The sequence below is a fragment of the Suncus etruscus genome, chromosome 1 (assembly GCF_024139225.1).
Source record: "Suncus etruscus isolate mSunEtr1 chromosome 1, mSunEtr1.pri.cur, whole genome shotgun sequence".
NCBI lineage: Eukaryota > Metazoa > Chordata > Mammalia > Eulipotyphla > Soricidae > Suncus > Suncus etruscus.
Window position 1 is genome coordinate 85653181 of NC_064848.1, and position 26799 is coordinate 85679979.

Below are 26799 nucleotides of genomic sequence, written 5' to 3' on the forward strand. Positions count from 1 at the left end.
GGTCTAAAGTATATCATTAAAAAAAAGCTGCATTTACTAATTTTCTTGGGGGGGGCCACACCCGGCATTGCTCAGGGGTTACTCCTGGCTATCTGCTCAGAAATAGCTCCTGGCAGGCACGGGGGACCATATGGGACACAGGGATTCGAACCAACCACCTTTGGTCCTGGATCGGCTGCTTGCAAGGCAAACGCCACTGTGCTATCTCTCCGGGCCCTGCATTTACTAATTTGTTGTGTTTGTGTGTGTGTGTATGTGGTAGGGGTGTGTATCTCAATGACTATTTCCTAAAGTGTTCAGGAAACCTTGAGGTACTGGAATCATCCCAGGGCCTCCCAATATGCAAAGTCTGGTCTCCAGCCCTATGACCATCTCCTTGGTCACCAAAGTATCTATAAACAAAAGTCTGTAAGTATATAATCTTAGATGTTTCAAGTATACTGGAGAGGGGTCTGTGGTAAAACTCAGTCCCTCTTGGAGCTGCATCCCAGAGCTCCCTGAATTCTTCACACACAGAATGTAGCTGTGCCTCTCTGCAGCCACCACCTGGGGATCCAGAGACTTCATGTCAGCACAGTCATTCTCAAAGGTGCGTTCATTACCTTCCCATTCCAGCATCCACCTTTTCCTTTTTTTCTTGGTTTTGTCTTCTGCAGAGACACAGAGAAGTTCAGTGACTGCAGATCTGCTGCTCTGTGTCTCACAGTCAGAGGTCTCAGGCTCCTTGGTGCAAGCCAGCATTTGGAGTCCAGGCAAGCTAAAGAACAATCCCCCATGCTCACTAAAACCTGCACTTGGGTTTAACTTTGCTGGAACGTTGTGCATGGTTCCTGCTTCTATACTGGCACCTGATACGGAATCCCTGGACCGAAGAGATTCTAATCAAGGGTTCCTTCAAGGTACATGGAACAACACACAAACACACTGAGAAAGAAGGGTTTGCTATTTTCTGCAGACTGTCTCCTGGCCTCAAAAAGCTGCCACTTGCCACAGTTTCAGCCCTTGGTTCTGGTCCACTCTGAGTAAGTGAATTCCTCTGTTGAAACTCGCACACAATAAAGAGTTGGTGTCACCAACAGCCAGGGAAGTGAGAGGTCCAGACCCATCCAGAGACAAGGTGAAGAGGCAGGCTGGGAAAGGAAGGGCAAACAGGTCAGATCTAGCTGCCTTTGGGAAATGCATGAAGCAGGCAAGTATTGTGCAAATTGAAGCCAGAGGAAAAAGAGCCCAGCAGATGGGCTACATCAATGGGACATCTGTGCCCAAGAGGCATCAGAACTTGGATGAACCTGACAATAGTGATCCCTCTGAATACCACCACACTCCACTCCAAGGCCATGTTAAAAAGTTGTTCTCTTGGGGCTGGAGAGATAGCACAGTGGTAGGATGTTTGCCTTGCATGTGGCCAACCTAAGAGGGACCTGGTTTAATTTTCAGCATCCCATATGGCCCCCCAGCCTGCCAGGGACAATTTCTGAGTGCAGAGCCAGGAGTAGCCCCTGAGCACTGCTGGGTGTGGCCCAAGAACTAATCAATCAATTAATCAATAAAGTTTAAAAAACAAAAGTTGGGCCGGGTAGGTGGCGCTGGAGGTAAGGTGTCTGCCTTGCAAGCGCTAGCCAAGGAAGGACCGCGGTTCGATCCCCCGGTGTCCCATATGGTCCCCCCAAGCCAGGGGCGATTTCTGAGCACATAGCCAGGAGTAACCCCTGAGCGTCAAATGGGTGTGGCCCAAAAACCAAAAAAAAAAAAACAAAAGTTGCCCTCTTGGTGGGGGTGACTGCACAATGGGTAAGGTGCTTGCCTTGCACTCAGCTGACCCAGGTTCAATTCCTGGCATTTTATATGGTTCCCCAGCTTCCCAGGAGTAATTCCTCAGTGCAGAGCCAGGAGTAAGTCCTGAATACTGCAGTGTGGCCCAAAAATAAAATCATGAAGAAAAAAAAAATTGTCCTTAGGGACCAAACTGATAGCTTGACAGGCTGGAGCATATGGTCTGTAGGCAAGAGACCCAGTTTGACTTCGCCCTGGTACCACATGGTATCCTAAGAACTGCTGGGAATAACCTCCAAACACCAAATCAGGAGGAGTGGCCCCTGAGGCCAAAAATAAAAAACTTCCCTCAGTGACCTGCCAGGCAACACAGGGCAGGACAAATAGGATAGTGATACTCAGAGGCTACTTTCTCAGGGGCATTCCCCATCAAGACAAGGTGATATGGGAGCCTGGAGGACAGTCTGGGGCTTCCAGGAATCCAGACTCCCTCTGTGTACATCTTGAACATCAAAGCTCCATTCACATGCCTTGCCCCTCTTCCCCATGTCCGGTGTGTGCTCACAGCCTCTGAAGCATTACCGTCCTCCCCTGACCAGGACCACCTGTGCAGCTGAGGCAGACAGCTCCCATGAAGGGCTGAGGCTGCCCTCCTGAGGGAAGTATCTTGTGAACTCTCAGGCATGGCCCCACGTGTATTCTTCAAGAGGACGACCCTCTCATTTGCTTGGAACAGACCTTGGTATCAGGACAGAAGGGTAGGGAGGCAATTGGGTGCTGGAAGGCCAGCTCACTAAAAACACCAATAATCTTCATTTGTAGTCTTGGCCAATATTTACAGTGTGATGACTCTACTCCGACCATACCCCTAGTAGAAAGGAGCTCCAGGAGGGCCCGGAGAGATAGCACAGTGGTGTTTGCCTTGCAAGCAGCCCATCCAGGACCAAAGGTGGTTGGTTCGAATCCTGGTGTCCCATATGGTCCCCCGTGCCTGCCAGGAGCTATTTCTGAGCACCCCTGAGCATCGCCGGGTGTGGCCCAAAAACCAAAAAAAAAAAAAAAAAAAAAAGGGAGCTCCAGGATACGGTTTCATCAACAGCTGTGGGGAGTTGCATTCCTTAAAACATATTTTTTCTATTGCCTTCAGGTGTCATGATCTTATACCTCAAGGTTTTGCAGCCAAATCAAGAGGAGGGAATCTTTTCAACACTATTCCTCTTCAACCTCAACCTCAGCAGGAGCTGAGGCTTTCATTTAGTCTGTGAAAATGAATTTTGCAATGACAATTCTGGGACTGTAACTGTGGCTCAATGGTAGAAAGTATAGATTCAATCCCTAGGACCACAAATAAAATTAAAATGAGGAATAGAGGAAGCCAGAGTGAAGTATAGTGGGTAGGGCAATTGTCTTGCACTCTAGTGACCTGAGTTCAATCTCTAGCATCCTATATGAATGAACCATGATAAAGATTCAGGAGTAACCAACCCTCTGGACACACCAGAGTGTAGCCCAAACATGGAAAAAAGGGCAACAACTAAAACACAGAGGCAGAAACAATAGTACAGAAAACACAGTGCTTAACTTACATGCAATTGACCATGGTTTGATCCCTGATACCCCTTATGGCCTCCTGAGATCCAGGGTGTGATGCATGAGTGCAGTCAGGAGTAAGCTCTGAAAACCATTGAGTGTAGCCAAAACTCAAAATAATAATAATAGCATTATATTGTGTTTATATATAAACATAATGATAATTATTATTATAAATACAAATAATAAAAATAAAACTAATTTGGTTTCATTCTGACTTTTGAGAATCACCATTTAAAAGCTGATGAGCATTATATTATATTATATATATTATATTATATTTATATTCAACTTCAAGTTGAATATAAAAGGCAGAAGTGTGCTCTTGGCGGTGAGTCCATCACCATGGGGCAGGGATACAGATGATGGAACTACACCACATAAGTCAGAGATTCTAGTTCTTTGATGTCATTTCTTTCTTCCCTTTTTTTGGGGGGTGTTGGTTTATGGGCCACACCCAGTGGCACTCAGAAGTTACTCCTGAATTTGCACTCAGAAATCACTCCTGGCAGGCTCTGGGGACTATATGGGTTGCCGAGAATCAAACCCAGATCTGTCCCGGGTAGGCCAAATGCAAGGCAAACTCCCTATCTGCTGTGCTAACTCCAGCCTTGTCTTGGTGGCATTTCTTAACTGTGAATGAACTGCGTTCTGATAGGGCACAGTGGCTTGGACTTGTTGAATGATGGCAAGAAACCATTTTAAGGAAACCTTTGGGGTTTTTGGTACCTCACAGCACTCGCCTTACCTCCAGAGTCTTGATTCCAAATTTTCACTTTGCAGTCATGTGAGGAGGTAGCAATCATGGGCATTGAGGCCAGTGATCTTGGTAGAAAAACACAGGACGCGACGGTTTGGAAATGTCCTCGATATTCACATATTGGGTTCCGCATCTGTCTTAGGTCCCATAACTGCAAAGTAATGACATGGGCCATGCATGCCTTTCTGTTTCCTGAGCTCCCTCCCTACTTTGTTCATTGATACCCACATCATCACCCAGTTGTGATTCACCTATCCCCACACATGAACCCAGCCATTTGTTTGTTTATTTGTTTTTTGGCTTTTGGGCCACACCCGTTTGACGCTCAGGGGTTACTCCTGGCTATGCACTCAGAAATTGCCCCTGGCTTGGGGGGACCATATGGGACACCGGGGGATCGAACTGCGGTCCGTCCTACGCTAGCACTTGCAAGGCAGACACCTTACCTCTAGCGCCACCTTCCCGGCCCGAACCCAGCCATTTGTCCAGACAGTGGCACCAACTGTGCCTCAAATGGTGCTGATGACGTATGAGAAGAGCTTCTGCCTTCCTTATAATTAGGGACCCCTTTCTCTAATAGCTCAAGAGCTGCCTTAAACAGCACTTAAGAGATAATCAGTGTGGAATCGGAGCTATTAGCACAGTGGTAGGGCACTTGACTTGCAAGTGGCTGACCCAGGACAGACCTGGGTTCAATCCCTGGTGTCCCATATGGTCCTCCGAGCCAGGAGCAATTTCTGAGCAAATAGCCAGGAGTAACCGCTGGGTGTCACCAGGTGTGACTGCTCCCCCCAAAAGATACTCCATGCATGTAATTGACCAGGTTTGACGTCTGGCCCTAGATAACCCTTTATATTTGGGGTTTGGTGGGGGTAGGGATCCACATCTGACAGTGCATAGGGGCTATTCCTGGCTCTGCTCAGGAGTGACATCTTGGGGGAATTTACTTGGGGGAAACTTATGTGGTGGTAGAGATTCAAACTGGGGATGGATGCATGTAAGTTAAGTACCTGGACTCCACTACTCTTTGATCTCTTAGGCAACCTTTTATTTTTGGCTTTGGGTCCATACCTGACAAAGTCCAGGGGGTTACTTATGGTTCTATGTTTAAGAATCACTCCTGCTGATGATTGGGAACCACATGGGATGCTAGAGATTAAAGCTGGGTTGACCAATGGACTTTGAAGGCACCTAGGTAATCTACCCCTGACTTCATCACATGGAAAGGCACTCAGGTAAGGGACACAATGGGCCCCTGCTCCCATCCAACACTGCAGACAGGGTGCTACAACCCCTTTCACAAGACTGAATATATAGGGGGTATACATGGGGTTTCTCACACTGTGCTGCTCTTGCTGGGATCAGGGCATCAGTGGGCCATTCCCTCTTTCATGCCTCCCTAGCTTGACTCTCACCTCTCCCTTCTTTCTATGAGCCTTTCAGAGTATCCCAAGTTCAACTTGAAGACCACTCAGACTGTGCAGCCCATGACAGGCAGGAGCCTGAAGCTAGGAGTGGAAACATTAGCAACCAGCCATCCCACCACCATGCCAGCTCTTACCGTGGCTTCACAGCCTTCCCCCTCAAAGCCACTGCTGCAGGAGACACATTTGTGTCCATCCTCACTGACCTCACAGTATGTTTGAATGTGCTGCTTTGTGAGAAAGATGTGAGCAACCCGCAGCCCCCGACTGTCCCATAATCTGGAAGAAATGACAGCAAAAAATTAGTTTGCCAGAAACAGGTCTCAAGTACACATGCTTTTCCAGGTCTGAGTGAAATGTTGTGATTGCTCTGAATGGCAGTCTCCAACTGACCAATTGTAAAAACACCAAGCTGACAGGAAGTAAGCAGAGCTGAAAGGCAGCCTCACATCTTAAGTTGCACCATTGAGTCTGGTTGTTTGGGACACAGCTTCCACTACTAGACAGTAGTATATTTCTGTTTCAAGTGGCTTTTTGTGGTTTGTTTGTTTTAGGGACCACAGCCAGTGGTGTTCAGGGCTTACTCCTGGCTCTGAGCTCAGAAATTATTCTTGGCAGGGCCAGAAGGCCCTATGTATACTGGGGATTGAACCCAGGTCAGCTGCATACAAGAATTTTCCTTTCTGTACTATTGCTCCAGCCTCAACAAGTTTATTTTATTTTATTTTTGTGTGTGTGTGTGTGTGTGTGTTTTTTCGGGCCACACCTGTTTGATGCTCAGGGTTACTCTTGGCTAAGTGCTCAGAAATTGCCCCTGGCTTGGGAGGACCATATGGGATGTCGGGGGGATCGACCCAAGGTCATTCCTTGGCTAGCGCTTGCAAGGCAGACACCTTACCTCTAGCGCCACCCCGCCGGCCCCCAAGTTTATTTTTTAAAAGGTATTTCTAATGATACAGAGGAGCAGGCATCATTCCAGATTTTTACAGGAAAGTTTTAGTGGCTGAAGCCATCCTGGGCCATGTGTGCACCAAAATGTGTCACTTGTCTCATTCCTACTTCATTATCTCATTCTTGACATTTTCTAAGTGAAATCTTATGACATCCAAAGTTTCTGGTGATGTTTTGCTTTCTGTGCCTCCCTTGAGGGTGATTCTGAGTCCCCTTCCCGGTGGAGGGCTTCACTTGGGGTTGGGTGATGGACAACCTCAGGAACCAAAAGCAGAATCAGGCCTTGATAGATTTGTTTGTTTGTTTGTTTTGGTTTTTTGGGTCCGGCAGCTTCGGGGACTCACCCACAGGATGACCCAAGCACCAGCAGCCCGAAGCCCAAGACCCACAGCCCGCCTTAATAGATTTTGAGGGGCCTGGAGAGATAGCACAGTGGTGTTTGCCTTGCAAGCAGCCGATCTAGGACCAAAGGTGGTTGGTTCGAATCCCGGTGTCCCATATGGTACCCCGTGCCTGCCAGGAGCTATTTCTGAGCAGACAGCCAGGAGCAACCCCTGAGCAACCCCAGGTGTGGCCTAAAAACCAAAAAAAAAAAAAAAAAAGTAAACAAAAAAAAATAGATTTTGAGTTTCATCTGAATTTGTCTCCTGAGGGGAGTAGGCTGGCTCAGCTACTTTGAGACCCTCCAGAGTAAATACTGACCCTCTACCACTCACACTGTCCCCAGGGATTCCAGAGGCCAGATCCCAGAGGGCCCAGCCAAGAGCAGGTCTTTGGCCCAGAAGAGTGGGAACAGAGCCGCAAGTCTTCCCCAGAATCACTTTACCGCCACAGAAGCCTACCTGAGGGTTTTGTCCTCTGAGGTCTGCAATATGTATGGTTCTCGAGGGACCCAGCACAAGTGAGTGACCTGGAAGAAACACAGCTTTCAGAGGGTCTCCATCCCAAGCCAGTCCTCTATTGTTATTCTGGTGAAAGGTGCTCACTAGCCTCTCCGAAAAACTGAGCTCATGGATTCGACTTGGAGGAAGATCTCGTGCCTCAGACACCCACTTGAAGGCCCACCCGCTGCATCTGCCGTTGTAGCTGTGGCCAGTATGAGTTCCAAAGTAACCAAAGGTGCTGTCAGGATGTCCAGAACCAGATGTGTGCTGCTGGCTGGCTAGTGACAGCTAGTGATAGGCATGGGTGCATACACACAAAAACAGCCACACACTCACACTCACATATACACACGCATACACACATGAAGATAGGGCAGAATATAAGATGAGGTACTGAAAACACACATAGACACGCGTGTGCGCACACGCACACACACACCCCTGAAAATCATCCCTACCACCACCACAAACACCTCTAAGGGCTCCCAAAACATTCTATTTTCTCCTTATTTTTAGCGCCCCCTGCTGGACCAGCACAAAACCGCTTTCAGAAACAACCCAAGATAACCTGTTTCTTGGCCACACAGAAACAGCACTGAGCCATCACACCCCCCACACTGAGAACTGTCTTCAAAATGAGAAAAGATGGGGACCCAGATGTGGCTCAGTGATACAGCACATGCTTCATACGTGTGAGGCTCTGGGTTCAATCCCTGGTACCAGTGGAGGAAGGCTGTGGTGTTTCAATACCAATGTTCTACAGAAAATACTAGCCTTCAGTACACTGTTCTATTTTATTTATTTTTGGCCCACTTTCATTGGTGCTCAGGGGTTACACCTGGTCTGGTTCGGGATCAATCCTGATGGCGCTTATGGGGTGCTGGGGACGGAAGCTGCTCCCTACCTGTTGTACTATTGCTCAGGTCCTGTAAGTTAAGTTTTGTATGTATGCATATCTAAAGTGAAGGTATCAACAGGGATCAATATTATCCATGGCTTATAGATATGTTCAGGATGTCTTAAAGTATCTCTTCCTGTGTGTATGATAAGGGGGTGGGTAGTGGACTTCTATAAGGATATTCTGAAGGAATCTTCCAATATAAAGGGCTGCCATTGTAACCCACTGAGGCCAGACAGAGAAGGCCCAGCAGGACCTAACCCCAGCCTCTCCAATGCCTGGTGCTGGTTGCCCTAGTCTTCGATGGGGTCCTGGCCCTCCCCTCATCCCTTCTGCTCTGGTTGGCCCTGATGCGAAATCCCTACCAGGTTCCGGGAGACTGCTGCACGTTCCACACACTGGCCACGCCCCACGTCCCAGAGAAGCAGCGTGTTGTCTCGAGAGCCTGAGCACAGCTGTGAGGAATCTTTGGAAATAAGGGCCAGGGGACAGCTGTGAGTTGGACCCAGCTACCAGGCTTAGTGAGGGTAACAGGGCCACTGGAAGAGCTCTGCATGGCTTTACCTGGACTCACGGCCAACCCCGTGATCACCATGGCATGGCCTGCCAGCTGCTGCAGGGGCTGAGCTGAGCTGTGCAGGTCCCACATCAAGACCCTCCTGTCTCGAGAAGCGCTGAAGAACACGTCCGACTGGGAGGCACATGTGATCTGCTCAGAGAGAAAAAGGCTCCAGTGTGCTTGCACTTCCTTCTCGTTTGTCTGTGGGTTACACTTGGGAGGCCTCCACAGCTACACCTGGTGATGCTGAGGGACCATTGTGGTGCCTGGAATTGAACCCAGGCTGGCTGCATGCAAAGGAAGTACCTTACCTGCTGTTCTATCTCTCTGGCCCTTGATCGGACTTTCAAATAGAACAATGGTCTGAAAACCAGTGCGCTGGGAACAATGTTTACTCAGTGCCGTTCAAACACACTCTGGCTTTTAAATATGTCTGTGCTGTAAGATTGCATCTGATGTCTAGTTTCATTTTTACAGATCTTGCCTCTTAATTTTTGGTTAATTTTTTGTTTGTTTGTTTGTTTGTTTTTGGGCCACACCTGGTGATGCTCAGGGTTACTCCTGGCTATGCATTCAGAAATCGCTCCTGGCTTGGGGGACCATATGGAACGCCAGAGATTGAACCGCGGTTCATCCTGGGTAATCCGCATGCAAGGCAAATGTCCCACAGCTGTGCCATCGCTCTGGCCCAATTTTTGGTTAATTTTGGGGGGCGGGGACTTTATAGAGATAGGAGGTGTGTAAGTTGGCCTTTTATCATTTTGCTGGAAGTTCACTCTACTCCCTATGCCACCTCACAAATATTTGTTCAGCTATGGTTGACATTTAAAAATTTTTCCCAACAGGGGCAAGAAAGATAAGATGGCAATAAAAGTGCTTGCTTTGCATGCAGCTAACTCTGGTTCTATCTCTAGCACTAAATAGCATCCTCAAACACCACTGGCTTTGCTTTCTCCTAACTCCACCGCCCCTGAATAGACTAGAAGGTTCCTTGAGCATAGAATCTTTGACTGTACCAGATATAGTAAATACATAAGCCCTGAATACATGTGGCTGCCAAGTTAGGATAGAGGGAAGGATACCTGTCTTGCATGTGGCCGACCCTTGGCTTGATCCCCAATATCCCATATGGTCTTCTGAGCACCACCAGGAGTAAGCCCTGAACATCACTAGGTATAGCCTAACCCCTACCCCCTTCAAGAGCTAACTAAGCCTCATCTCTGACACCTCCCCTGTAGCAATAGATAGGCTGGAGGTTTGCTTTTATTTTATTTATTTATTTATTTATTTATTTATTTATTTTTGGTTTTTGGGCCACACCCGGCAGTGCTCAGGGGTTACTCCTGGCTGTCTGCTCAGAAATAGCTCCTGGCAGGCACGGGGGACCATATGGGACACTGGAATTCGAACCAACTACCTTTGGTCCTGGATCAGCTGCTTGCAAGGCAAACACCGCTGTGCTATCTCTCAGGGCCCGAGGTTTGCTTTTAAAGTAGAACATTAAGGCATCAAATAAAGGCCCAGGCATTTTTTTCTTTCTTTCTTCTTTTTCTTTCTTCTCTTTCTTTCTTTCTTTCTTTCTTTCTTTCTTTCTTTCTTTCTTTCTTTCTTTCTTTCTTTCTTTCTTTCTTTCTTTCTTTCTTTCTTTCTTTCTTTCTTTCTTTCTCTTTCTTTCTTTCTTTCTTTCTTTCTTTCTTTCTCTCTCTCTTTCTTTCTCTCTCTCTCCCTCCCTCCCTCCTTCCTTCCTTCCTTCTTCCCTCCCTCCCTCCTTTCTTCCTTCTTTCCTTCTTTCTTCCCTCCCTCCCTCTCTCCCTCCCTCCTTCCTTCCTTCCTTCCTTCCTTTCTTTTTCTTTCTTTTTTTCTCTTTTTCCTTTTTGGTTTTTGGGTCATACCCAGTGGCTCTCAGGGGGTTACTCCTGGCTCTGTGTTCAGAAGTCGATCCTGGCAGCCTCCAGGGACCATATGGACCATACTGGAGTTCGTCCTGGTGTTGGTCACATGCAAGGCAAATGCCCTACCACTATGCTATCACTCTGGCCTCTCTCTCTTTTTTTTAACTTTCTTTTGTTTCGGTTTTTGGGGTCATCATTAGGTTTCAAGCATACAATATTCCAGGGGTCCTCAAACTTTTTAAACAGGGGGCCAGTTCACTGTCCCTCAGACCATTGGTGGGTCTGACTATAGTAAAAACAAAACTTATGAACGAATTCTTATGCACACTGCATATATCTTATTTTGCAATGAAGAAACAAAACAGATACAAATACAATATGTGGCCCGCGGGCCATAGTTTGAGGACCACTGCAATATTCCAACATCCAGTTCCTTCACCAATGTCCACATTCATCTACGAATGTCCCCAGTTTCCCTGACGCCAACAATCTGCTTGACAGGCACATTTTTTGGGATGGGTATACCCTGCAGTGCTCAGGGTTTACTCCTGACTATGCTCAAGGATCACTCCTTGTGATGTTTGGGGGATGATATGTATTGCCAAGATTCAGACCTGGGCTGGTCATGTTCAAAGCAAGCAGTGTTGTACTGTAGCTCTAGTGCCAGGCATTTTTTTAAAAAATAAATTTTGAGGGGCGGAGAGATAGCTGGAAGTAGGGCATTTGCCTCGCATGCAGAAGGACAGTGGTTTGAATCCCAGCATCCCATATGGTCCCCCGAGCCTGCCAGGAGCGATTTCTGAGCACAGAGCCAGAAGTAACCCCTGAGCGCTGCCGGGTGTGACCCCTTCCAAAATATAAAATAAAATAAAATAAATTTTGAGGGGCTGGTATGATAGCACAGTAGCATTTGCCTTGCATGTGGCTAATTCAGGACGAATCCGGGTTCAATTCTCGGCATTCCATATGGTCCCCCGAGCCTTCCAGGAGTGATGTCTGAGCTCAGAGCTAGGCATAACCCCTGAGTGCCGCTAGGGGCGATCCAAAAAAAAAAAAAAAACAAAAAAAACAAAACAAAAACAAAAAAATTTTTTTGAGTGCCCTGGTTTACAGTTCTGTTACTGACAGGATTTCAAGTACAACACTTTTCCAACTTTCAGCAGCCCCTCCTCTTCCTGAGTAACCACTTCCCTAGAACATTGGTAAACCCCACATTTATTTCTTGTTTTACATTTGTTATGTTTTTGGGTAACACCTGCCAGTGCTCAAGAGTTACTCCTGGCTCTAAAATCAGGAATTACTTCTGGGGGTGGACCATAAGAGATGCCAGAGATTGAACCTAGGTTGGCCTCATGAAAGACAAGAGCCTTCTACTGTACATCATTCCCAGCCCAGTATTTCCTTCAGATGAAATAGTCAGGGTCCAATGAGTAGTAAAGGCAATGAAGTTGAGTATTTCGCATACATAACTTGCATAGACTTAAGTCAGCTGTGACCCTAACACCATATATGGTCCCCAGAACACCACTAACTGTGACCAAACCTTCTTTCACCCCCAAAAAGATGGAATATTCAGTAATTCTCCTATGTAAAGTATTAGGGATCCATTTATTTAGGTCCAAATTCCCTCTGAAACAATCACGTGACACCAACAATTACCTTGGTGATTTCTCGTTCGTGTCCTTTGAACTTTTTCACCACATTTCCGGCTTTCCAATTATAGGCCACAACTGTCTGCAGAGAGTGATTAGAAGGTTTTAGTATAAGTGAAACACCTCACACCCCTCAAGGAAGCAACAGGTTCCTTCATTCACTATCTAATTTCTCTTTCTTTGTCAAGGAACTTGAATTAAGTATTAGAGTTTTACCGTTGTATTTTTCTCCTATGTCCCCCAGAATTTCTTTTCTGATCTTTTGATATTCCTTGTTTTCTCCTCAAGACAAGGAATCACTTCTCTGAGCCTTACTGATGAGTTTGGAATAGCGCCCATGAGGGAAATGATTCAGGTGGACCTGCATGGTAGATGCTGAAGTAGAACTCTAATAAGGATTATTTCTCCCACTAACTGTCTAGCCCTTTTATTTTTATTTCTTACATGTTTTATGTGCTCAGAGATCATTCCTAGCCGTGCTCAGGTATCAGACTAGGATTGGCTTTGCACAAGATAAATGCACTTCTTGCTATACTATTTCTTTAGCCCTATTTCTGATATATATTATATGTAATATATAATTGTATATAATATATATAATTATTGTTTTGGGCCACACTGGGCAATGCTCAGGGGTTACTCCTGGCTCTGCACTCAGAAATCACTCCTGGCAGGCTCAGGGGACCAAAAGGGATGCCAGGGATTGAACCTAGGTCTGACCCGGATTGGCTGTGTGCAAGGCAAATGCCCTACCACTTTGTTATCACTCCAGCTCCTACTTCTGATATTTTAAATCTGAAATATAAATCATTTTGAAGTGTATAGTTCATAAGTACTAAGTATAGTTACACTATTGTGAAGGAAATCACACATCACTTTATTTTGCTTTTGTTTGTGGCCCACACCAGGTGATATTCAGGACTTATTCCTAGCTCTGTCCACATGGGTAACTAAAAGAGGGACCAGAGGACTATATGATTACACATTTTTTTGTTTTGTTTTGTTTTTGGGTCACACCTGGTGGTGCTAAGGGATTACTTCTTGGCTCTGTGCTCAGAAATCACTCCTGGTGGGTTCAGGGAATCATAAGGGATGCTGGGGATTAAATATGGGTTGACTGCATGCAAGGCAAATGCCCTATCTGCTATGCTAACATCTGGCCCCATACATATTTTTTACTACCAGAAAACCTCCTTCAGGAATTTAACTTCCAGAGAGGATTGTGTTAAAGTATTTTCACCATCCTTTCTTCAGGCATATGCTTTATAACTTCATCATGAGTCTCTTCCAACACAGGTTTTTTTTTGGGGGGGGGGGTTGGGCCACACCCACTTGATGCACAGGGGTTACTCCTGGCTAAGCGCTCAGAAATTGCCCCTGACTTGGGGGGGACCATATGGGACACCAGGGGATCGAACCGCGGTCGCAATCTTTCCTTGGCTAGCGCTTGCAAGGCAGACACCTTACCTCTAGCGCCACCTCACCGGCCCCACCAACACAGGGTTTTTAAAGCTCCTTGGCTCTGGCTTAAATCTCTGCAGTTCACTGCAAGAGCAGGATCCTGTTAGCACAGGACCTAGTTCAATCTCAGTTTCTTCATCTGCCAAGGAGAGACTAACCCTTGCCCTGGTTGCTCCTCACAGGTAAGAATCATAGAAATGCAATTTCATATATCCAAGACATCAACTTTAAGACAAAATTCCACCCAATCATTATACCAGATTCTACCTACTTCTAAATATTGTCATTTCAAAAGTGTTAAAATGTGAAAACAGGGGCTGAAGCAGTGGTGCAGTGGTAGGGCATTTACCTTGCACATTGGTGACGTATGACGGACCACACTTTGATCCCCCGGCTTCCCATATGCTCCCCCCAACCCAGGAGCGATTTCTGAGTGTATAGCCAGGAGTAACCCCTGAGCATCACAAACAAACAAACAAACAAAAAAAACTAAAATGTGAAAGCACAGATATCTTTTTTTGTTTTGTTTTGTGAAATACAACATGAAAATGGAGTCTGAACACAGAATAGGCTACTGAAAGGTAGAACCATTCCTGGTTATGAGAGAATCACCATTTCTTTTGCCAGTATCTTAGCAGTGATGAGTACAAACATGAAGGTCATAAAGAAAACAGATTTAAAGTGACATGGGGAGGAAGGACAGAAGCATGAAAAGAAGGAACACAGATGTACAACAGTATGGACATCTGACAAAAAAGCAGCATAAAAGGTAAGACTGGAGGCTCCTCTTGCTTGCAAATAGCTCCTATATGTGTGATGATGTGGAGTGACTGAAGTAATAGTATAAATATAAATATAGTATAAAATATATAAAATAAATAATTGTGGCCCCAAACCCAATAAATAAATAAATAAATAAATAAATAAATAAATTAGTTGTATTAAAGTAATCTGTCATTCACAAAAAGCTTGTAGGAGGTGGGGAGATAATGTAAGAGGTGAGACACTTTCTTGCATGCAGCATGGTGGCTGCAGCTCTGGCCTGAATTCCCAGCACCAGATCTGGTCCCCTGAGCACCAGGAGTAACTGTTGAGCATCACTAAGTGTAGTGTTGCCTCAACCCCTCTCCCTACCAAATCCTGTGGGTAGTTTGGCACAGTGCTAAGGATATATATATATATATATATATTTGGTTTTTGGGTCACACCCGGCGGTGCTCAGGGGTTACTCCTGGCTGTCTGCTCAGAAATAGCTCCTGGCAGGCACAGGGGACCATATGGGACACCGGGATTTGAACCAACCACCTAAGGTCCTGGATCGGCTGCTTGCAAGGCAAATGCCACTGTGCTATATCTCCGGGCCCAGACATATTTTTTTTAATGTCACACTCATCAGTACTCAGGACTTAGCTCTTAGATCTGTGCTCAGAGATCACTCCTGGAAAGCTTGGGGAACCTATGGGGTGTCAGGATTGAACCTGGGTAAATTGCATGTAAGGCAAGCGTCCTACCCACTGTACCATTGCTTCAGCCCCAGGATATACTATTTAATCCTCACAATTGTCCTCTGAGGTTGGCATTTTTATTGACACCTAAAGATAATGACACTAGGGCCCAGAGAGATAGCACAGCGGCATTTGCCTTGCAAGCAGCCCATCCAGGACCAAAGGTGGTTGGTTCGAATCCCGGTGTCCCATGTGGTCCCCCGTGCCTGCCAGGAGCTATTTCTGAGCAGACAGCCAGGAGTAACCCCTGAGCACCACCGGGTGTGGCCCAAAAAAAAAAAAAAAAAAAAGATAAGGACACTAAGGCTCATGAAATTTAAGTCTTGCCTGAAGTTATAGGAAAGAGCAGAGGAGGGAGCTAAACCCAGTCTTTCTAATTCCTAAAGCCCATATTTTTACACTATTTGATACTATGGCCAGAAATGCAAAACCTGGAAAGCCTTTCAAAATAGCTTCCCTTCCCTCTCATAAGTGGATTTCCTAGGGAAGCAAAGCTCACCTTATCTTTGCCTCCAGAGACACAAAGATCTGAGCGCAGAGCAGCAACCACAGAGACAGAATCCACATGAGCTGGACTATATTCTTGCAAAGTCTTAGCTGGTACTCTCTCTTCTATGATTCCATCAGGCCTGCTAAAGAGAGGAGAACAGGTGTCTCCACAGCACAGAACTGCAGAGTAGAGTCAAGAAAATGTGCCAAGGCAGCCAATCGTGGCACACTAAGAAGACAGAGTAAAGAGTCAAGAGAAGGAGGTTCATGGACATTGCCAGAAATGAGGGTGGTAAGTCTGAAAATGCCCAGGGTGAAAGAAGGATGGACTGAGAAAGAGAAATACTCAGGAATCCTTGATCACATGAGAATTATTCCCTAAGATGCTGGGCCAGTGGCAGCATGGCTGCAGATACTAACAAATAAGCAGACTCTGTAATGAAAAGGAAACAGCCCAGATTATTGCAGAAAAGTCACAGTTACCTTCTTCCTCTTTCAGTTTTTGTTGTGGGGGCTGCATTAGCATGCTGGGGTCTGGGCATGGCCACTTCAGGGAGTGGTTCACCAGGCGTGGAAAGCAAGGCTTCCTATGTGCAAGGTGCCTCCCTTGATCCACACCCCCAGCCCTCCTCGAGGGAAGAATGGTAACAATGACAAGACTACTCCATGATAGGACTGAGGCCCCATAGTAGAACTGATACCTGTATTTGTAAGTGCTGTATTTGAGTTTGCTTTGCAGTTTCCCCATCTCAGAACAGAACCTAAAAGAAACCAGATGAGCTTGTTTTAGACTGTGCCTGAGCAGTAGTATCCCTGTGGCTGCTGGAAAGTGTGTCTGTTCCCTGTTTAGCAAAAATAACACAAGTGATTAATTTTTTTTGTTTGTTGGTTAGGTTTTAGGATACATGGGGTGGCCAGGAACTACTTGGTGTTTGCTCCTAGTGGCACTCAGGATTAAACCCAGTATGTGATAAAGCCCTCTCAACTATCCCATCCCCAAACTCATCATTTTATTAGGAAAAAATGGTAAAAAATGAAATTGTTTAAATTGTACATATTCATGTAGTTGCTATGTTTACAACCAGCCAGATCCACAGACTCTGTTCTTCAAAGAAAAATAAAACTAGGGCCAGAGTGATAGCATAGTGGTAGGACAGTTGCCTTGCACACTGCATTCCCGGGACAGACCCGGGTTCAATCCCTGGCATCCCATATGGTCCCCTGAGCCTGCCAGGATCAATTTCTGAGCGTAGAGCCAGGAATAATCCCTGAGTCCTGCTGGGTGTGCCCCCACCAATAAAACCCAAAACAAAAATAGAGATAGAAAGCAAGCTATGAAAAATCGTGGTACACAGCTGAAAGATGCAATCTTGGGAGGAGAGGGCGGGCTAAGCCCCCACTCTGCCAAAGCCATGCCTGCTACATCCATCACCCAGAGTCCATCACCGTTTTTTCTATGGCCCTACTTCATCACTCCTCTAAGACTCTCTGCAGAGACACTAATCTGACCAAAATCCATGTATGCCAGTATTTGGGCTGATGTCACCAGAACATTTTTTGGTGACTTCTCATACTTCTGGGAAACCTGGCAGCCAAAAACAGGTTCCACAAAAGCAATAGTGCTTTGAATTCCTGGACTTCAGTTTTGTTTAATACTGTCATCCTCATAGTAGCACACAATTTAGATGTCAATGTGTACCTAAAGTCATTTAATGTTCAGGAACAAGAGACATAACAGAATGGTTAGCTAACAACAAGGGTTTGGTTACTAAATCTTCTGACAGTGACTTAGTAACCTCATTGGAGATACAATAATTTCCACAAATTTGCTTGTCACTGTACTTTCTTTCTTTTTTTTTTTTCATTTCCTTTTACTTCTACTTTAAAAAATAATTTTACTTTCTTTTATCTGGAAACAAATGTATTATGATCAACTATGTCAATTATGGGTAAAGTAATTTGGGGGGGTTGGGTCACACCCAGTGGCGTTCAGGGGTCACTCCTGGCTCTGCACTCAGAAATCACTCCTGGCAGGCACGGGGTACTACTTGGGATGCTAGGATTAGAACCACCGTCTGTCCTGAATCGGCTGTGTGCAAGGCTAACAACGCATTACTGCTGTACTATTTCTGGCCCCATGTGACAAAGTAAATTTAAAAAAAAAAAAAAAAGGCTATGGGGCTGGAGATATAGCACGGAGGTAAGGCGTTTGCCTCTCATGCAGAAGGTCAGTGGTTCGAATCCCGGCGTCCCATATGGTCCCCTGAGCCTTCCAGGGGTGATTTCTGAGCGTAGAGCCAGGAGTAACCCCTGAGCACTGCCAGGTGTGACCCAAAAACCAAAAATAAATAAATAAAATAAAATAAAAATAAAAATAAAAAGGCTAATTGTTTATAGTAGTTGTCCCTCCATCTGTAGCATCCTTTTTTTTTTTGTTTTTGTTTTTGGGTCAAACCTGGCAGCACTCAGGGATTACTCTTGGCTCTACACTCAGAAATCGCTCCCGGCAGGCTAGGGGGACCATATGGGATGCCGGAATTCGAACGACTGTCCTTCTGCATGCAAGGCAAATGCCCTACCTCCATGCTATCTCTATGGCCCTTGTAGGGTACTTTTAAGTCCATAGGACCTCATCCCTCCAATAAAGCATCAGTAAATAAAAACAAACAAATAAAAAAAAACACCTTAATTTTCAAATACTAAGAGATAAGGCTGGAGAAATAGTACAATGGTAGGGCACTTGTGTTGTAGTGGCCTGTTGGGTCCCGTTTACTCCTTTATTGGTTATTTGTGTATCCTCAAAGAGCTCCCAGAATGAGAAATTGATTCCCATCCCCTTATCCCCTTGTGGGGGGAGATCTTGGTAATATTTATCCACAGCAAATAAGCCACACAGACAGGAAGGTTAAGAGTTAAAAGGTTAGGTGAGGAGAGAGTCCTTTGTCAGCCTGCTGCTAGCTCCAAAACACCTCTAGCCAGCCAGTCAACTCTGGCAAAAGACCCCCCAAGCCCAGGAACCTAAGCTATTTATTTGGCCCTCAACAGCGCCCCCACCTGGAGGGTCAAGGTGGGACAACAGGCAAAGGATAATCTTATGGAAATGTTTTCATATACAACATGGACAACCACAATTTGATCCTTAGCACCCTAAATGATAACCCAAGCACCATCAATAGCACAGATGAGCACAGAGCCAGGAGTAGGCCCTGAGTACTACCAGATATTGCCCCAAAACCATAGACAAAAAAGCAAAAAACGCTAAGAGATTATTATAAGTGAAATGGCCACACCCATCGACATCAGGGGTTACTCCTGGCTATGTGCTCAGAAATTGCTCCTGGCTCTGGGAACCATATGTGATGCTGGGGGATCAAACTGAAGTCCGTCCTGGATCAGTTGCACGTGCAAGGCAAATACCTTACTGTTGTGCTATTACTCTGGCCCCTTTCGGTTTCTTTCTTTCTTTCTTTCTTTCTTTTCTTTCTTTCTTTTCTTTCTTTCTTTTCTTTCTTTCTTTCTTTTCTTTCTTTCTTTCTTTCTTTCTTTCTTTCTTTCCTTCTTTCCTTCTTTCCTTCTTTCCTTCTTTCCTTCTTTCCTTCTTTCCTTCTTTCCTTCCTTCCTTCCTTCCTTCCTTCCTTCCTTCCTTCCTTCCTTCCTTCCTTCCTTCCTTTCTTTTCTTTCTTTCTTTTTTTTTTTTTTTTTGGGCCACACCCAGCGGTGCTCAGGGGTTACTCCTGGCTATCTGCTCAGAAATAGCTCCTGGCAGGCACGGGGGACCATATGGGACACCGGGATTCCAACCAACCACCTTTGGTCCTGGATCGGCTGCTTGCAAGGCAAACGCTGCTGTGCTATCTCTCCGGGCCCTTCGTTTTATTTCTTATAGGAGCCATACCCATTAGTACTAGAATGTTCCATGATCCACAGTTAGGAATCTGATGGCTTGGACCTCGCTCGGGCTAGCAGTGCCCAGAGCCACTTGGGCAATAAAGTACTGTGATAAAGGGAGGCTTAAAGAAAAATGTAGGGCTTTGTAAAGGCTAGTCGTGGGATTAATTGGATTGTGGGATTGATCTGATCTCATACCATTGGCTGAAAACATGTTTGAATGTAGCACCTTAGATTGGTGTTTAGACCACATGGTCCCAGCTCCAGGTGTGGTCTGTTCCTTCCTAATAAACAGTCAAATTTTCAGGAAAAAAAACTCTCTTGATTTTCTGGACTTCCATGAGCTTGCTGCTTCTTTGTTTGTTGATTTTTGTTTTTTTGGCCACACCCGGTGACGCTCAGGGGTTACTCCTGGCTATGTGCTCAGAAATCGCTCCTGGCTTGGGAGACAATATGGGGCACAATATAGCCCACACAATGCAGACACCTTATCCTTTGTGCCACCGCTCCAGCCCCAAGCTTGCTGCTTCTTAGGAGCAAAGAACAAACGTGTTGGAATTCTTAAATTTATATTAGTTGAAGTTTCCTGGCAAAGTGTTTTTTTTTATTTTATTTTTTCTGGTTTAGATTTATTTATTTTGGTTTTGAGGTCACACCCTGCTATGCTCAGGAGTTTTTCTTGCCTTTGCGCTCATCAATCACTCCTGGCAGGCTCGGGGGACCATATGGGACGCTGGGAATCAAACCTGGGTTGTCCCGGGTTGACTGTATGCAAGGCAAATACCCTATTGCTGTGTTATCACTCTGGCCCCTAATTTATTTTTTGTTTTGCTTTTGGGCCATACTTGGTGATGCTCAAAGTCTAATATCAGGGTTCACTTTCTTGAATGGCTCTGAGAACCAGATGAGGCGCTGGGGAATTGAACCCAGGTTTCTACATGAAAGGCAAGCACCCTACTTGCTCTACTATTGCTTTAACATAAAAGACTTATTCTAAAAAGGTCATATAACCTTCCAGCTTGATGAATTGCTCGGAAATCACTTTACTGTGATCATCCTCTGACTCCAAAAACTAGTATCACAAATTATCCCATGCTAAGAAAGAGTAGCAAAAGACACTATGTAAGGCAATACAGACCTTCTCAGAGTGTCATTTGGGATCCTGGGGAAGTCCTGAGACCATTAGGGAGGTCCTGAGGTCCATCCCTTTTTGACTAAATTTCTCTGATTTTTAAAAATCATGGGCTGGAGAGATAGCATGGAGGTAGAGCGTTTGCCTTGCATGCAGAAGGTTGGTGGTTCAAATCCCGGCATCCGTGATGGTCCCCTGAGCTTGCCAGGAGCGACTTCTGAGCATAAAGCCAGGAGTAACCCATGAGCATGGCCGGGTGTGACCCAAAAGCCAAAAAAAAAAAAAAAAGAAAATCAATTTATTATCTTTTTTTTTTCAAACTAATGACTGATTGTTTTTGAGGCCACACCCAGCTGTGCTCAGGGGCCACTCCTGGCTCTGCACTAAGAAATTGCCCCTGGAAGACTGGGAATCGACTAGGTCCATCCCAGGTCTGCTGCATGCAAGGCAAACACCCTACCGCTATGCTATCTCTCTGGCCCCAATTTATTAATTTTTTATTGAATCACTGTGGATTACAAAGTTAGAATGTAATTTATGATTGAGGTTCTGATGTACAATGTTTTAACACAAATCCCTATACCAGTGTCTTCATTTTCCCCTCTCACAACCAGCTTGCCTCCTTGATAGGTTTTTTTTTTAGCATCCAAGGATTAATTCCCTTTATTTGTATAGGTAAACAGTTACATAATTAAACCCAACTCTAAAATTTTTAACTTTCAGACATACTGTTAATTTGATTACTCACTGAATCATAATATTTCAGCTATATTTATTAGTTTTCAGAATTTATCAGTCTTGAGATATATTCTTTCTATGTTCGAGGTATCTGATTTTCTGCTTGAACTTCTACCCAACATACTGCAATAAACTCAGATGTAGTAGCAGACATAAGAATCCAGCTCTCAGGGCCAGAGAGATGGCATGGAGGTAAGGCGTTTGCCTTTCATGCAGAAGGACGGTGGTTCGAATCCCGGCATCCCATATGGTCCCCTATGCCTACCAGGGGCGATTTCTGAGCATAGAGCCAGGAGTAACCCCTGAGCGCTGCTGGTGTGACCCAACCCCCCCCCCCCCAAAATCAGCTCTCGCCAGAGAGATAGCATATCAGTAAGGCGTTTGCCTTGCAAGCAGAAGGATGTTGGTTCGAATTCTGGCATCCCATAAGGTCCACCAAGCCTGCAGGGAGTGATTTCTGAGCATAGAGCCAGGAGTAGCCCCTGAGCACTGCCGGGTGTGACCCCCCCCCCCAAAAAAAAATCCAGCTCTCTTCTGTTAAAGCTGAACATGAAGAAGATTGAAAAACATGTGAAACAAGAAACTCTTTCCTACAAGCTTTTTTACTTTCTTTTTTCTTTTTTTCTTTTTTTTTTTTTTTTTTTTGGTTTTTGGGCCATACCCGGCGGTGCTCAGGGGCTACTCCTGGCTGTCTGCTCAGAAATAGCTCCTGGCAGGCACGGGGGACCATGTGGGACACCAGGATTTGAACCAACCACCTTTGGTCCTGGATCAGCTGCTTGCAAGGCAAACACCACTGTGCTATCTCTCCGGGCCCAATCTTTTTTACTTTCTTTCTGGTTAGCTTCTAAGCTGTGCTCCGAGGGAGCCTGGGAGCCACTCCTGGTGATTATTGGCTAACTAGGCTGGCACTTCAATGTGATGGTCCAAGGGTGTAGTGCTGTTCAGATACTATAGTGACGAGAACTACCTGGAACAACCCTGTGAATTATCCCTGATATGGGAGCCAGAAATTGAACCTGGGTTGGCCACGTGCAAGGGAAATGCCCTGGCTGCTGTGCTTTCACTTTAGCACCATCCCCATTAATTTTTAATAGTAAAAAATAGTGCTAAGGGAAAAAGTCTGAGAACCCTAAATCTAGAACTTAACTATTATCAATAATGACCAAATTACTTAGCAATTACTTAGCAAAAGTTATTATAAAATGTTATCCAGATTTACTTGTAACACCTAAAAAAAAAGTTGGAACTAAAGAAAAGAAGAATGAACTACACTTTCAAGAAGCTCATCCATGGGCGGGAGTGATAGCACAACTGTCGTGCACACTGCCTACCTGGAATGAACCTGGTTCGATCCTGTGCATCCCACAGGGGCCCCTGAGCTCGCTTGGAGTGATTTCTGAGTGCAGAGCCAGAAGTAGCTCCTGAATGCCTCAGAGTATGACCCCAAACCAAAACAAAGCAAAAAAGAAGTTCACCATTTACTCATTCATGAAACAACTTTTAAATTGTGGACACCCAAAGTCCTGAAAGTTTGACTTGGGAGCAAACTCAGATTCAACAAGAATCTATATAGTAAACCACAAGATTTTCTGACAGAAGAACACTTTCAGGATAGTTTTCCAAGACTTGGACTGCTGTCCTACTCCGAGAGGCTGCAGGGCTTCTAATCTGCCTACTGACCCATTTTCCAACACTGTCATCAAAGAAAGGACAGATGCATAGATCTAGGTCACTGGAAACTGCCACTGCTTTAAATGGATTAGCTTTGCTTAAAACTGGATGCCTAATGGAATCTTTGATGGCCAGTCCTCTTACTAGAAGAGCATTTGCTATGTTCTACATCAGAGAATGACTTACCTCCTGGATCTTCTTGGTAAGCTGTCTCAGTCAATGCTTTGTGATGTTTATTCTTTGGAAGAGAGTTGATGTAGTCACTTTGTAATCTCTATAATTAAAAAAAATAAAATGCTTAAATTAGTCTCTTCTTTGAACACACATGTGCATTACTCTGGGGGTCACAAAGAAAACTTGTTTCTTGAAAGTAATTGTTAAGAACTGGGGAGGTAGATCAATTGTCTGGAGTGCATGTTTTGCAGGTTTGATTCTTGGGCCCAATAATATTGGGATGAACCTTAGTCCTTCTAGTACCAAGCCAGCATAGTCTCCAGTATCACTGGGCATGACCCCAAAACAAAAAGTAAATAAAATAAGATTGTTAAATGTAGTTTTCCCTCACAGAGACAGTTCACAAGATTCCAAGACTGCATAACCCACACATTTCTAACAATTAGGAAAAGCATGGTGTATGTTGTAACATGCAAGGGAGGAGGTTTGGGCCACACAAAGCTATGCCTGGGTCTGTGCTCAGGGTCATTCCTGGAAGTTCTCAGGAGATCATATGCAGAGCCAAGAACCAAATCTGGGCTTAGCTACATGCAAATAAGTACCTTAACTCCTATGCTATCTATCCAGCCCAGAATACATCTACTTTCAAATATGAAAAATTGGTAATACACACCATTAAACATTTTTATTTTGCTCAGAGAACTTCTCTGCATCAAAAATATTCAGGACTCGTCTAGGGAGATGATTCAAAAGGCTAGAGCATGCTTGCAAGTTGAAGCCTTGGGTTCAATTTCTCCAGAAATGTATGGTCCCCTGAGCACTTCTGGATACAACTCCCAAGCATCTTGTCAGGAGAAGTCCCAGCAGCACCAAGGATCATGGCCCAAAATCACAAAAGAAATAAGGAAAAATATCTGGAGAATTATGACATAAATTGATGTCTTTGAGAACAACATATTACGAATAATGAGGGCAGAAACTAATTATTAGCTCAAAATGATAAGTAGACCTCTTGGTACTAACAGGTCCAGAATTTCCATTAAAATATTTATATAGGCTTTCTGCGGCCATAGGGCCCGGAGATCCCGGCTCACCAAGGACATCAGCCTATCTCCCCTGAAGATTCCCCCACATCTCCCAATAAAAATGCTTTGATCTGAAAAAGAAATATTTATATAGAGGGGCGGGAGTGTTAGCACAAGCTGTAAGGCATCTGCCTTTTAACTGCTAGCCTAGCACAGACCGCAATTCTATCCCCCCAGCAGCCCATATGGTCCCCCCAAGCCAGGAGTGATTTCTGAGCACATAGCCAGGAGTAACCCGTGAGCATCAATGGGTGTGGCCCCAAAACAAAACAAAACAATAAGATATTTATATAGAAAAATAGGTGAAGGTCAGAGAGAGAGAGAGAGAACTTGCTATACTGTACAGTGCTGGCAGTAGCCCCAGAGTACCGTAGGGTGTGCCCCCCCCAAAAAAAAGAAACTCAGGGGCTACAGAGATTAAGGTGCTTGTCTAGAACGTGGCAAACCTCAGTTAAGATTCCCTGATCCCTGGGGCCAGAGAGATAGCATGGAGGTAAGGTGTTTGCCTTTCATGCAGGTCATCGGTTTGAGCATCCCATATGGTCTCCCGTGCTTGCCAGGAGCAATTTCTGAGCATGGAGCCAGGAATAACCCCTGAGCACTGCCGGGTGTGACCCAAAACCAAAAAAAAAAAAAAAAAAAAAAAAGATTCCCTGATTCCAGCACTACTGTGATTGATCCCAAGCAAGAAGTTAGTATACAGTTCCAAGACCCCCCAACCCCAGTTGTGGCCCCCTCAAAGAAAAAGAAAAAATATGCAGATGTTTTATTTTGCTTTTGTTTCTTTTTGCATTATTACAACTCTATTTTAAGAATTCAAATATATTCTACCTACTGACTGTAGTCTATTCTAAAGAATTAAGAGCAATTCTGAACAGTCAGATTGACATTTGATGAAGAGCATCAGCATTGAGATTAGGACTGGGTCTGAATTTCAGTGCCCTTAGGCAAGTTGGCCACTAAAATGGAACCTCTGCCTCACTTTTCTACATGTAAAATGGGATAACAATTTATCATAGGGCTTCTGTGGAAATGAAAAATAATACATCCCATGGGGTCAGAGTGATAGCAGAGCTAGTAAAGCATTTGCCTTGTCTGCAGCCAACCAAGGTTCAATCTCATATGGTCCTCAAGCCTGCCAGGAATAATTTCTGAATGCAGAGCCAGGAGTAATACCTGAGTGCTTCTGGGCATGGCCCCAAGATAAAAAAAAAAAAAAAAACATAACACAGGCCAGATGGGGCCAGAGCAACAGTACAATGAGTAAGGCACTTACCTTGAGTGTAGTAAATCCAAGTTCAGTCCCCAGCATCCCATATGGTCCCCTATGCAACACTAGGGTAATTCCTGATTGCAGAGACAGAAGTAACTCCTGAGGACTACCAGGTATTGCCCAAAACTAACTAAATAGAAAAACAATCAAAAACAGGGGCCAGGAAGGTGGCGCTAGAGGTAAGGTGTCTGCCTGGCAAGCGCTAGCGTAGGACGGACCAAGGTTCGATGCCCTGGCCTTCCATATGGTCCCCCAAGCCAGGAGCAATTTCTGAGTGCATAGCCAGGAGTAACCCCTGAGCATCAAATGGGTGTGGCCCAAAAACAATACTTACAGGCCAGAGAAGTGGGTCAATGTTAAAGTGCATGTCTGACATGCATGAGATCTAAGTTCAATCCTCAGAACCACAGAAAGATAAAAGTTATGATGTGCCAAGTACTGCTTCAAGTGCTAAATATTTATTACCTCATGTAATTTATTGTATAAGCCACCAAGATGGGCACCAAGTTTTCATCTTCATTTTTTTTTGTATGATAAAATAAAACAGAAATGTTGAATAAAATGCTCATGTTTACAAATAAGTCACATAGTACATTGGGTAGGGCATTAGCCCTGCTCACAGCCAACCTGGGTTCAATACATGGCATTATATCTGGTCCCCTGAGAGCTGTTAGGAGTGATCTGTGAGAGTAGATTCAGGAGTAAGCCCTGAAGACAACTTGGCATTGCCCCAAAACAACAAATAAAGCCAATATAAATAAATTATAATTATATGCCAAAGCTGAAAATTTATTCATAGTCAGATACCAGAGAATTGTTCTTGATCAGAGTCTCATAGTGCACCTCTAAAAAAGCAATGCACATAAAGCCCTCAAGTTAACACAGCAAACTTGATGTCACAGATGCATATGAGTATGACTGCTAGAATTCACCCTTACTAATAATATTACACATACTTTAAACATAAATAACAACTATCCACAGAAAAAATTACAAT

The 26799-nt window shown here is 44.9% G+C and overlaps 1 protein-coding gene across 1 annotated transcript; it reads right to left on the bottom strand.

The window, feature by feature from the left end:
* Positions 1-968: 968 nt before the first annotated feature.
* Positions 969-16653, bottom strand: WDR31 (WD repeat domain 31). The gene is made up of 9 exons (XM_049784841.1): positions 16540-16653; positions 15849-15981; positions 12391-12465; positions 8845-8989; positions 8646-8746; positions 7341-7408; positions 5685-5826; positions 4112-4274; positions 969-1130 (listed from the first exon to the last, which is right to left on the bottom strand). Exons 1-9 carry the CDS (start codon positions 16584-16586, stop codon positions 970-972), a joined length of 1035 nt encoding a protein of 344 aa, XP_049640798.1. The 5' UTR covers positions 16587-16653; the 3' UTR covers position 969.
* Positions 16654-26799: the final 10146 nt, after the last annotated feature.